This window comes from Myotis lucifugus, unplaced genomic scaffold (assembly GCF_000147115.1).
Source record: "Myotis lucifugus unplaced genomic scaffold, Myoluc2.0 scaffold_633, whole genome shotgun sequence".
Taxonomy (NCBI): Eukaryota; Metazoa; Chordata; class Mammalia; order Chiroptera; family Vespertilionidae; genus Myotis; species Myotis lucifugus.
The window spans coordinates 315,015-327,561 of NW_005871681.1; the positions used below are offsets into that span (position 1 = coordinate 315,015).

Genomic DNA, 12,547 nt, shown 5'->3' on the forward strand with positions numbered 1-12,547 from the left:
AATATATATATATATTTTAAAGGGGGTTTGAGTTCCCTGTTCTCAGAGCAGCTGCAGTGAGCCCCGTGGTGCTGGGTGGCAGGGCACTGCGGTCTCAGCACAGACTGGACAGGCTGCCTACCGCTATCAGGACAGGGAGGGGGAGTCCTGGGAAGGAAGACATCAGAGAGGGGAGCCCAGCGCCTGTTTGCCCGCCACCCTGGCAGTCTGGGCTACGTGCCTGCTGCAAACCAAAAGATGCACAGAGCCCGGCCAGTGTGGCTCAGCGGTTGAGCATCGACCTGTGAACTAGGAGGTCACGGTCCGATTCCTGGTCAGGGCACATGCCCGGTTGCAGGCTTAGATCCCCAGTAGGGGTCATGTCTAGAACATTCCAGACAGCAGAGGATCTCTTTCCTCCTAGAGACCAGCTGGCTTTTACAAAGAACTGGTCCGAGGCTGATGCCTCTCAGGGTGATGCTGGTCCGTCGGGTCTGCTGCTGCTACCTCCCGGCGCCCCACACCAGCGACTGAGGTTGGGTCTCATCATCTCAGCAGGGAAACTCACCGGAAGACCCGCAGGACCTGGGTGCCAGGCACGGGCGTGATCCGGGGAGGACGCGTGTGCATGGATGTGAGGGTGTTGGGTGGAGTAGGAGAGAACTGGCATCAGACTATTCTTCAAATTAGGAGTTCACGTCCCGGCAAGAATCCTTAGGAATGCATGCTGCACACATAACAGGATTCTGTCTTGTTCACCACCATCGGTCAAGCCTGAGACCAGATTTGTATCCTCTGAGAATAGGGGAAGTCCTCCATCGACCAGCCTTGGGTTGTACCCAGTCATTGAACCAGGGGGCTCACATTGAACTGAATGACAGAAAGGGTGATGTTTCAAGAAGAATAAACATGCCGGTTATCGTCTGTAAAGTCATGTACACGAGCAAGATAATCCCAATCCCGTCCCCAAATGTGAGGATAACCATCGCACACACCTGTTGGACGTGTGCCAAGGGCTGAAGTCTCCCCAGCCAGCCGACTCGGTCCTCAGTGGGAGGATGTGGTTGTCTTACAGCCTTGGTGGGTTGGGAAGGCCCCTTCATGTGTCAGAGTTAAAGATGAATGTTTCTGTGACAAGGGATAGTGGCTCCCGATGATCTTTCATTTGTATTCGCAAAATTACAACATCAGTTAATAGAATAGAGTCAGGCTATTTTAAATAACTTTATTCTTAAATTTAACAAGCTCTTTTTAGAAATGCTTTGGTATCAAGACAATAAAAATATTCTGGTTTTCACCCCCACTGAATCATGTCAAGTAACTGGAAAAGCTGAGTGTTTGTTCTCCCAGCTTTTTTGCAATATATATATATATATTTTTTTACAAATAATGGCTACTGCTTACTCACATGGCTTAATATGGATATAATCATAATTTTTTTTTGGATCGAAAAGAAAAAGAAAGAAACACAGTATCCAGGAGAGAAAATGGCAAACATTTCGTAGTTTCTTCTCCAAAGTATGTTTATGTAGATGGTAGACCTCTCAGATAACTTTTTTCCCCAGCTTTGCCATTCTTATCCTTAAAGCTGCAAATTAAAGAAAAAAATAGTTATAAACAGAAATCTTAATTTCTACTCTAAATGACCATTTCATAGAATGCAGGAAAGTTTGAAACATACCTCAGATGATTTTGTCCAACAATGTGAGCATTGTTTTAGTAGCACAAAAAGATAGTAGAAATAATAAGCTATGATTAACTCAGGGTAGTAGCAGGGTCAGAACTAGAAGGAGCCTGTTACTATAAAGATTAGGAAAATCAGTAGAGCAAGCAAGGCAAAAGTGGAGTCAATATAGGGTTAGTGCACAGCCTCACTGTTGGCTATCGATAAATTCCATCTAGGTCAACGACTGTGTTTTGTGTATATTCCTGAGCTATGCACAACTAAAAAAAGGCATCGACTCAAACTCTATTTCATGGTTACATTATCTTTTAATTCATCAAACTTGACTCTACCAAGGGGCTCCATTCTTGGATAGAGAGTGACAAAAGCAAAATTTTTTATAATGAAGCCACGTGAACCAGTAATGAAAGTTGGAGTAATCATAAAACGTCTTTCAAATGCCAAATACACATTTCTGAGCATATTCCACCACTAATGATGTACTGGAGGAAGAGACCATTTTTAAAAACGTCGAGTTAGAATTCATACGACGCGTCTGATGTTCTGATATCATGCCCTCCAGAGTTAGGGCTCAGCGTACAGCTGCTCCACATCATTTTCTGAAGGTTGAGAAAGGCTGGCAAGGCACTGGTCATGACAGTCATGTGGGACAGAGCTAGTTAACTGATTGCAAAATGTTATTTAATGAAAAAAAAGAGCAAAGGGAAGACATGCTCTCTCGTTTCTCCGCCATCTATGATTAGTTGTCATTAACAAATGACATGAATGATGACACCTCCAAGAAGCTCTTGTTCACACATAGGATCCAATACTGTAACAAAACCGTGAGCGTTTTTATTGTCACTTCACTCATGAAATGGTCGCATCTAAATGAAACAAAAGAGTAGTATTTCCCCGGAAGCCTGAAGGGGAATGGCCATTTCTAGTGGGTGGGGTCAAGAACAGTCCCTTGAATTTGGGATCAGACCAAGAAGGCGGTCTCTATTGCTGGAGAAGTCGGGAGGTGCCACCTGAGAACGCGTCCTCCTGCAGCAGGAGGGAGCTGGAGGGGGGACAGGCTTTGTCGTTTCTCCTCGTGGCTCTTTGGCCCTCTCTCTTGCCCATCCCCAAAGGGGAGCCGGGCCAGGTCAACGGGGAGGGTTTTGTCCAACAATGTGAGCATCGTTTTAGTAGCACAAAAGGGTAGTAGGAATAACAAGCCACTGTTAACCCGGGGCAGAAGCAGACTCAGGACTAGAAGGAACTTTTTCTGTAAAGGTTGGAAAAATGAGTAGAGTGAACACAGCATACATGACATCCAGTGAAATTCTTAAAGGACATGTAGCTGTGTGAGGGCTCAGGAGTGGGGTGATTCAGTCCGGTTTCTCACTCTCCTATTCCTTAATGGGGAAAAGAATTCTCGATTGTTAGAGTGTGCTAATTCCTTTCTCTACTCCTGTGGCAATAGGTAGCGTGAGTGTCAAGTAGGTAGATGTGTGGGGCCAGGGCGCGTGGGCAGTGGGAAGGCCCGGAGGTGCCCAGCTCATCAACCCGGGCTCTCAGCTCTCCTTTCTGCTCCTCTCTGCTCTCTATCTCCCCCTCCCCACAGCGATGCAGGCTCATGGTGTTGGCTGGTTGAACCTGGTGAGAGAGCTTGCCCCTCACTCTCAGGATCCCTTGGCTCCTAACGGTTGGCACAGGTTGGCCACATGGGCACCGGAAGCCTGTGAATCCCCCCACCTCCTCATCCTGAAACATCACTGACATCTCTAAGGGGAGAACAGAGCCAGGAGAAGTCCCAGGAGAAGTCCAAGTCGGTGAGGATGCCAAAGAGAGCCAGCCGTCCATCTGGTGGGGAGAGTGGTGACATCCGGGAGGCGCTTGCTGGGGCCCCTCGCTGGTGGGAGGTCTGGCACTGAGCTGTATCTTAGACCAGCGTTCGCCAGCCTTTCGGACCTCACGGATCACCCGTGGTCCGCGGGCCGCCGGGTGGCGACCGCTGTCTTAGACCACGACCCTGTTATGTGTACACCAGCAGACTGTGCCGACATGTTCTTGTCGTGTCGTACGCTGCTCAAAGTTTTGGCTGAAAAATATTGTTTCTAGGATCTCCAGCCTCCACCTTTCCCCATCTCTCTTCCTCCTCCCGGCTCTTTTCCACGTTCACAGTCGCGGTTCGCTCAGGCTCTCATGACAACACTTACTCGAAGAGAAGAACAATTCCTAACTGTGATGCCTTCCAGAAATATCGATATCTAGCCGGGGACCTATTCCCTAAGTAAAGGGGTTGACTGAAGTGAATTCTCAAACACCAACCACGGCATGTTAGGGGGGTGGGTGGCGAAGTTCAACCAACTCGGTGCTTGTGAAGCAGGGGCTGTGAATTCTATGCCCACAGAGGCTCCCTGAGGGCATGCGTCGATGGGATGTGCGTATTGAAAAGACCCACTCAAAGCAGAGCAGCTCTGCGAGCCACGCACCGAGTTAGAGAGCAGCGACCTGCAGCCGCGTCCAGACTGGCGAGGGATTCGGAGCTCCTGTGTGTGAGATGCTCTGCCCCATGGCGCGGGCTTTGCATTGTTCCTCGGTCTGGAGGGTGCTTCCTGTTTTCCTGAGTTAGTTCAGTGCCAGGAGGGTCTGGAAGCATGAGTCACTTCCTGGCTTTTCCTTGAGGTCAGGGCGTGGACACGGTAGGGGAGGGTCGGCGCGTTCAGGAGGCGTTAACCTCCGAACTAAAAAGTGGGAGGTTTCGGGGTGGGTCATGTCACAGCTCCCGGCCATACACGGCGTGCTCCCCGATCCCAAGTCTGCCATGTGGTTTTAAAAATGAATTCAAGATGGAAAGTTTGCTCAGCAGACAAAGTCCATTCTCGAAAGGGAAAGGAACGTTCGGATAGCAGGTCTCCATCGTGGGGGACACACCATGCAACGCTTGGTGCTTGTGGAATCGAGTTCAGGGTTTAGGAAGATAATGGAGGTGTCCAGTCGCCAAGAGATTAGAAATGCTTCAGATGAGTAAGTGTGCAGCCGGCGAGCCTCATTGAACTACGTCACAGATGGAAGAGACCCATTTCACTGTGTTATTGGCAAACCAAGGCTGGGTCTATCGGGTGCAGAGGAAGAAGAATGGTCCAGGCACTAGCAAACTCCTGTAGAATGGTCAGGCTCTGCTTGCTAGACTAGTTGGGACTCAATAATTATTGCTTTTTTTTTTTTTAATCCTCACCTGAGGTCATTTTTCCATTGATTTTTAGAGAGAGTGGAAGAGAGAGGGAGAGACAGAAACATCCATGTGAGAGAGACACATCGATTGGTTGCCTCCTGCATGTGCCCCGACCAGGGCCCAAGCTGGGGAGAAGCCTGCAACCAAGGTACGTGCCCTTGACCGGAATCAAACCCTGTCCGCAGGCCACCGCTCTATCTACTGAGCCAAACAGGCCGGGGCGATAGTTATTGCTTTTTAATGAGAATTCTTCTATTAGAGACATTTGAAATGACTGTCCCCTTTATATATGTCCCTTACAATATGCCTGGGTATGTTGTCTACGTCTTTAGCCAGGCAAGTGCAGCTTTTATCATTGACTTTGTCAAATTCTTGTTTAGTATTTGTAAATGATGAGTAGAGAACCCTAGTCAAGTGCTACCAAGGAATCTAAACTTGAAGAGCTGTCCCTTTTGTAGGAAAAGAGCGTGGTTTTCCACTCAATGCTAAGAAAGATAGGCAGCCATAAAACTGTACAGGGAACGAGAAGTGCAAAGATATAGAAAATGGTAAAAATAAATGAGCTGAGTTAGGGAAGGCTATGCAAAATCAAATGTTGTAGATAATGTCCGATAGATAAAGTGATATTCTATTTTAAAATATAGAAAAATTAAGGAAGTAAAGTTAATAAAACTATGAAAAGTAGGAAGAAGGTATAGCAAAGTGATAAAATATCACACTAAAAATAAAATTTGTTTCTTGTTCTTTCTTGCAAAAATAAAGCCATTTGTTAGCTTATGTAGGAAGTTAAAATCACAGAGGCACACAAAAGTAGCTGGCATCGGCTTCTGGAGCGAAAAGATCTGACATCAATGAGCTAACTTATTAGTGATCTAAATACCTTCACACACAGGACCACACACCCTGACAGCAGGCGCATTTCCGGTTATCAATGTCAGCCAATGCAATACCCAAATAAGGCGACGATTAAAAAAAACAACCCCATTTCTCCTTATCTTTTGAATGGACTGACTCACGCTGGGTGACAATGAAATCAGGGTTAATGATCAATCTTAGTGTGTGTTAGTCTGTGGGATGGTCTGAAAGGCGGAAAGCAAGAGGGTTTGTTAACGACCCGAGGACCGGGCTGTCACATGACCACACAGCAGCGGCAGGCCTTGCCCCGTGTATTACCTGTGAGCGACGGGTCCTCCGTGCCGTCCCCGGCCGTCGGAGCGGCGTGCGGAGGCGGGTGGACGGGGCTGCCCAGGCGTTCTTCCTGCTCTCTCAGCGACATGGAGTGTCTGTGGGGAGAAGGGTGGCGTGCGTGCTCCGGGGGCTTGACCTCCGCTCTCTTCCTGGGGAGAGGTGTCGGCCTGGCCGGCTGGGGCGCCTGACCGTGGGGCGCCCTGGGCTGGGGGGCAGGTTTCCCAGCTTCTCCCTCGCCCTCCTCCTCATCGATGACAACCAGCTCCGCGTGGATGACGCCGTCATAGCCCGTCAGGACCCCGCGCTCCTCCGCATCGTCTTCTGCCTGCTGGTACCCCATGAAGATCATGGTCACGGGCTCCGCGCCGTCCATGTCAGAGGGCAGGGAGTGCATGATGTTGTAGCGCACGTCTTCCTCGGCCCCCTGCCACGTGGGAGAAGGGCCCTGGCGCTCAGACCTCCCAGCGAGCCCCCCTCTGGGGCCCGGCCCGGCCTTGGGGGAGGGCGCCTGCTTGTCCGGAGGCCCGTCTGTCCCATCCGCTCCTTCCCAAGCGGCTGGCAGCCTCTCTGCTTGTGGAATCACCCATCGGCGCGGGTGAGGGGTCGGCCGAGGGGGGCTGTCGGGATGCCAGCGGTCGCCCCTCTCCCCCGACAGCCCGTTGTCCACGTGGTGGACAGAGTGGTTCCTGTCGCCCCCCAGTCCGTTCGCTTGCCTCTGGCTCCTTTCCTGGGGGGTGGGCCCGGGGGCTGCTCTCTCCCTCTGCGGGGTGGTGGGCCTGCAGAAGGGGTTGGCATAGACGGGCTCGTGGTACTCGGTCGGGCACCGGGAGCTCCTCTCGGACGCCTGCCTCAGGAGGTCCTCCACCTCCACGGGCCCCAGGCTGTCCGTGCCGTTGAGCGCGGCCGGGTGGTCGGAGCTGACTTCGTACACCGACTTGCGCCCGTCGTCGTACACTTTCACCCCCTCGCCCGTGAAGTCCTCCGACGGCAGCGGGATGGAGGACAGCACCGTGCTCTCGCCCGTCTTCAGGTCTTTCTCCACCTTGATTTCCATGGCGTACAGCGCTGCGGAGAGACAAAGCCCGTCTCCGATTCAGTTCCCGCTGCCTCTCGTACACGAGCCTGCTTTCTCATGGCTTACACACGCACGCACACACACACACGTACACACACGCACGCACACATACACACACACACACATACACACATGCGCACATACACCTACATATGCACACATACACACATACACACACACGTACACACACACACGCGCGCACACATACACACGTGCACACACATGCACACACACACACACGAAGGTCCCTTCTGATGGTCTAGTTTGTGCATTTCTGATTTTATTCGTCAACTACATAGTGACCAAGCCTGGTGAGATGGAGTTTAGGTCAGGATGGGTGACATCAGCGAAAAGTGGGAAGGATTGGAGGAGAGAAGCAGGTGGTTCAGATAGTCAGGCTTTTCACCGGGCACCCAAAGCTATGTTCTTTCTAAGAAATAAACCCAACGAGATGGATTTACGCTCTTTGGCATGACTCACTGGGAGGACACAGACCTCGTGAGCTGGGAGAAGTGTCCTGCACTGCTTTCCTGGAGGCAGAGGCCTCACTCGGTCCCGCGTCGGATTAAGTGCCCCCCTTGCTGCTCAGGGACCTCGGAGCCACGGGAGACCACAGAGCAGGGGTCCTCAAACTATGGCCCGTGGGCCACATGCAAATACAAATACTTTATTTGTTCCCGTTTTGTTTTTTTACTTCAAAATAAGATATGTGCAGTGTGCATAGGAATGTGCTCATAGTTTTTTTTTGAACTATAGTCCGGCCCTCCAACGGTCTGAGGGACCATGAACTGGCCCCCTGTTTAAAAAGTTTAAGGACCCCTGCCATAGGGGAGCTCGCGTCACTGTCCAGCTGGCCGTGAAGAGGGAGGGGGCTGGGGTCACAGGCCTCGCCTCTGGCTGGACGCTGCTTCTCATTTTCACTCCCACGTTCAAGTGGAGAAAGGGCTAAAAATAGAGCGGCCAGCAGTCCTGGAGCGAGCCTGCGGATGGGGGAGCTGAGGCCCTGCCAGGGCCCAGCAAGGTCCGTGGCTGCCGTTTTAACTGGCGTCGGGAAGCTAATAGGACGGTGGGCACCGTGGCAGTGGCTGGTCCCCACCTTCCTTCTGAAGCCACTGCCTTCCTGTCTCGTTCATCGCCCCCGGCTCCCAGCCTCGGCTCCCCGAAGACAACAATGGCAGAGCCCTCATCCCCACCCCTCCCGTCTCTGCTTCATCCTTCTCCTCAGCACCCTCACGCCCTGATGCAGGATAGTTTATTATTTACCTAATGTCTGTCTGTTTTCTCCCTTACAATGTCAGCTCCACGAGGGCAGCGGCTCTCGCTGCTTTATTTATTTATTTTTAAATATGTCTTTATTGATTTCAGAGAGGAAGGGAGATGGGGAGAGAGATAGAAGCATCGATGATGAGAGAGAATCATTGCTCGGCTGCCTCCTGCACGCCCTCTGCGTGTGCCCTGACCGGGAACGGAACCATGACCTCCTGGTTCATAGGTCAACGGCCAACCACGGAGCCACCGAGGCTGGGCTCTTGCTGCACTATTTACTACTGTGTTCTTCGTGCGAGGAGGGAGCTGGGCATGCAGTGCGTGGTCACTAAATAGTTGCTGAATGAATGAGCGAATGGCTGGTACCTGCCCGTAGAACGGAGCTTCCCTTTCTGGTCTAAAATGCAAAGCTTCCCCCTATAGAACTTCATTTCCCCAGCGGCTTTGAAGCATTGTTTTATGGAAGCCACGCGCCCCCCCTCCCCATGGGGGTAAACCACGCCTGGCCTGCCCACAGGAAGTGTTTCTATTTTGATGGAGGATCTTCGAGACTCAAGAGCATGTCTACGGGGTGGGATCTGGTGGGAGAGACGCCTTCGAGTAGAGGAGCTTTGCTTTCAAGAGCTGCTTGTTCCCGCCGGCCTTCCTCTCCTCCGTCCTTACCTCGTTGCTAGGGAATGGAGCGCCTGGACCGAACACCCGGCCGGTTACCCCTACCTGTGCAGGTGACCCCAGACCTCACGGGAGTCTGTGAAACGGACCATTGAATAAGCTGGGCGCGTAGATGGCAGAGCAAGTGGCTAACGTGACCTTGCAAAGCTCTGAAGGCGCGAGCTGCCTCTGGAGGCAGATCACTGATGTACCTTTTCTATTTTGCTCATCGTCTTCTAGTCCATCATTTCTTTCCTTCCTTAATCGGGAAGGGACGTAGGATTTTGGAAGGTCGGGGATATTAGCATAGATGTCTTCAATCGACTCTGCAAAATTAATATCAATTAAAATACAGCTGGAGGATATGGACGGTCATGGAAACAATGTCAGTGGGCTTGTCAAAACACAGCTGAACGAGACATAGATGAGAATGCTCAGAAACGTACCTCCTGGCGTTCCTTCCTTTTCCACCTTCACAGACTGTAAGAGAAAAAAAAAGAATTCTTTAAGGTTAACACTTGGAGTGGGGGAAACGAGTTAAGTCGGCTCGCGTGAATTGCGCGTACTCCGCGGGAGCCGTCTTTAACTCGGTTCATATAGATTTGCGGTGGAGTGCGGGAAACGTGTAAACTCGGGCCGATTGTAACTGCGTATTACCAAATATTTGTTTGTAATCCACCCTTTTGGTGGATGGAACAAAACCAAAAGACAGAGCCATCTTATATTTTGGCGGGAAATTCACCCGCACTCCAAGTGTTGACAAGATAGCTTCTGAGTGTGGGTATGCGCTGAAGAATGGTACGCTCTCCCGGACCCGCTTGGAGGGGAAATCTGGGTTTTAGGCTTCATCCAGGCGCTCACCCTTATTATGTCTTCCGTGGTCCTCTCCACGGATTTCAGTTTCTTTAAAATCGCCTCCTCGTGAGTGGAGATCTGCAGCTCAGCCCTTTCCAGGTCTTGGATCTCTTTTTCAAGCCTGACAACAAAAGAGAGAGACGTTTTATTGCTGCGGCAGGACAAATGCGTCGCTCTCAAGTGTATCCCCCCCGGCACCCCCTCTCCTGGGGCCATGGCATGCAAGTATCCAGGTGCCGTCTGAGAACGCAGCTCCCACCACACAGCACCTTGGGCCCCTGGGAGGCACCTGACACCCGGCTCGGTTGAACAGGGCTCAGTGCCAGGCTACCTTGTGTTCTGGGCAAAAGGAATTCTTGGGTGAAGTGGTTGGCCCTTGCCCCAGGGTCTTCATTGCAATGACTAATGTTACTTCCCAGCGAAACCGAGGAATTTCTTGGACAAAGACTCTTAAGTTTAAAGTTGAACAGAAGGAACGGTGCATGTGCAGTTCGCCGATGTTTCCTACCCACATCTCCACATAAATGATTTGGAAAAAATCATAGCAATTTTTTTTTCTAGCCAGTCAACACTTTAGAACATTATAATTATTAAGCTCGATTCAAGAATCATAGCTGTTTAACAGGGAAGGACCCTTTGTATCCCAACCCTGGGCATGATCCTTGGTTCTGATTTCAGTTTCCTGAGAGCTGTGCTGTGGTGAAGTGAGGAAGGCAAATGTGTGTGTGTGTGTATACACACACACACACACACACACTAGTGCATGAAAATTCATGCACTTGTTTGGGAGGGGGCGGGGTCCTTCAGCCCGGCCTGCACAGTCTGGCAGCCCAGGAGCCCTCAGGGGATGTCCACCTGCCAGCTTAGGTCCGCTCCCCGGGGGATTGGGCCTAAGCTGCAGTCAGACATCCTTAGCGCTGCGGAGGAGGCAGGAGAGGCTCCCGCCACCGTGGCTGTGCTTGCAGCTAAGGGGAGCTCCCCCTTTGGGAGTGCACTGACCACCAGGGGGCAGCTCCTGCATTGAGCATCTGCCCCTTGGTGGTAAGTGCCCATCATAGCAACTGGTTGTTCCTGGTCGTTCCACCGTTAGGGTCAATTTGCATATTATCCTTTATTATATAGGATATTTGCATGTATATGTACACACATATGTATCTATATACATCCTTGTAATTATTCAAAGTATGTGTATACATGCATATGCACACATACATATTCATATGTGTGTACATATTTAAAGATTTTAGTTTTAGATATATGTATATCCTGTATATACAGGGTACACACACTTTAACAGCTGATAGATCAACTGAAAGTGAGATGTATTTTAATTAGCACTGCCTTTAGAATTATTCAGAGCATGTGTAGACATTTTGGGGGGACACCCTCCATACTGAAAACTAAAATTGTTTGTACCTGGGGCCTTTTGGGGGAGGTCGCTGGGCGACGGCTCCCTAACCTTCACTGCTTCTCTCTCTGCGATGGGTTAGAGTTTCCGTAATTGCCGCATCCCCTCCTTAGGAGGTATCACCTTTCCAGGCGTGGGGAGTGCTGACTCAGGCTGCGAGAACCAGGCGGTGGGGACAGAGAACTGGCCTCCTGGTGCCTCCGGGCTGTGAGGCGGGGCCGATGGACGAGTGAGCCCCTCCCAGCTCCTGAGAGGTGGTGGGCAGGGGCAGGTTTCAGTTTAGGTAACAGAGGACCTGAGAGGACTTGGGATGCTGTCCATGCTGCCGTCCACCTTCTCCGTGGCCATTTGCTGGGGAAGGAGGGTGATTTTCGAGAGTCCCCTGGGGAGAGCAGGCAGCTTCCATTTCGTGCCGTGGCCTGGTAACGGCCTCCCTTACTCATCACGAGACAGTGTCCCCAGTCCCATTACAGCGGCGGTTTTTTATCTTCGAAAAAGGACAGAACACAACGCTGGATGCGCCAAGAAGGGGTCATTTCGGAAGGTGGTTTTTCTGCTGCTCAGGGTGCATTCCTCTCTCCCCATTGACGGTGGAGTTAAGCGAGGGCTGACACAACCGACAGGCTGCCATGAGGGCCAGACAGGCTGCAGCTCAGGAGAAAACAAATTCAGCAGCGCGTGTCCTATGTCACGGCACCGCCTGTCAGCCACTAGAACCACGTGTCACATGTATGAGCGTCACACTGTGCCAGGCCTGGCCTGCTTGGTCCTCACCACCAGCCCGGAGCCCTGCGAAGGTTCCATCGCACAGATGAGCAAGCTGACCCCTTGGAAGGTCCCTGGCTGGGAGGCCCGGCCCAAGCAGGACGGGATTGGGAAGCAGGTCCCTCCCTATGCCCCTCCCTTCGGAGCCTGAGCTCCTAACTCCTGTCTCATCGGCCTCCGTGGGAGCAAGACCTGTAAGACGGGTTCTTGGGCAGAGGCATTCTCCTCGCTCAGCGGTGGGACAGGGTTTCCGACTTTTCATGCTAATGAAGAGAGAGGATGGAAATGCTGGTGGGGCCCAGCCACATGTGGAAGCAGCCTTTGTGTCCGGCCCTTCCTGAGGGGTTTGCCGGGGGCTGTTCTCCGCTGGGTGGACCGTCCGTCTGCCCAGGAGTCAGGCCTGGCTTCGCCGTTTCCCTCTGGCTGCCGAGCCTGGTTCTGGGAGGCGCTGGTGGCCAGGCCCCTGCCAGGGAG

General features: G+C 51.7%; 1 protein-coding gene across 3 annotated transcripts in view; it reads right to left on the reverse strand.

Annotated features, from left to right (window-relative positions):
• Positions 1–1,184: 1,184 nt before the first annotated feature.
• PALMD (palmdelphin) overlaps positions 1,185–12,547 on the reverse strand; it is a 38,116-nt gene continuing 26,753 nt past the window's right edge. For all 3 annotated transcript variants that reach the window (XM_014447273.2, XM_006105076.3, XM_023746187.1), the window contains 5 exons: positions 9,907–10,021; positions 9,492–9,525; positions 9,258–9,371; positions 6,039–7,118; positions 1,185–1,567 (listed from right to left, as the gene is read on the reverse strand). In XM_014447273.2, coding sequence (XP_014302759.1) covers positions 1,524–1,567; positions 6,039–7,118; positions 9,258–9,371; positions 9,492–9,525; positions 9,907–10,021 — 1,387 coding nt within the window. In that variant the 3' untranslated portion in view covers positions 1,185–1,523. The remainder of the gene's footprint in view (positions 1,568–6,038; positions 7,119–9,257; positions 9,372–9,491; positions 9,526–9,906; positions 10,022–12,547) is intronic.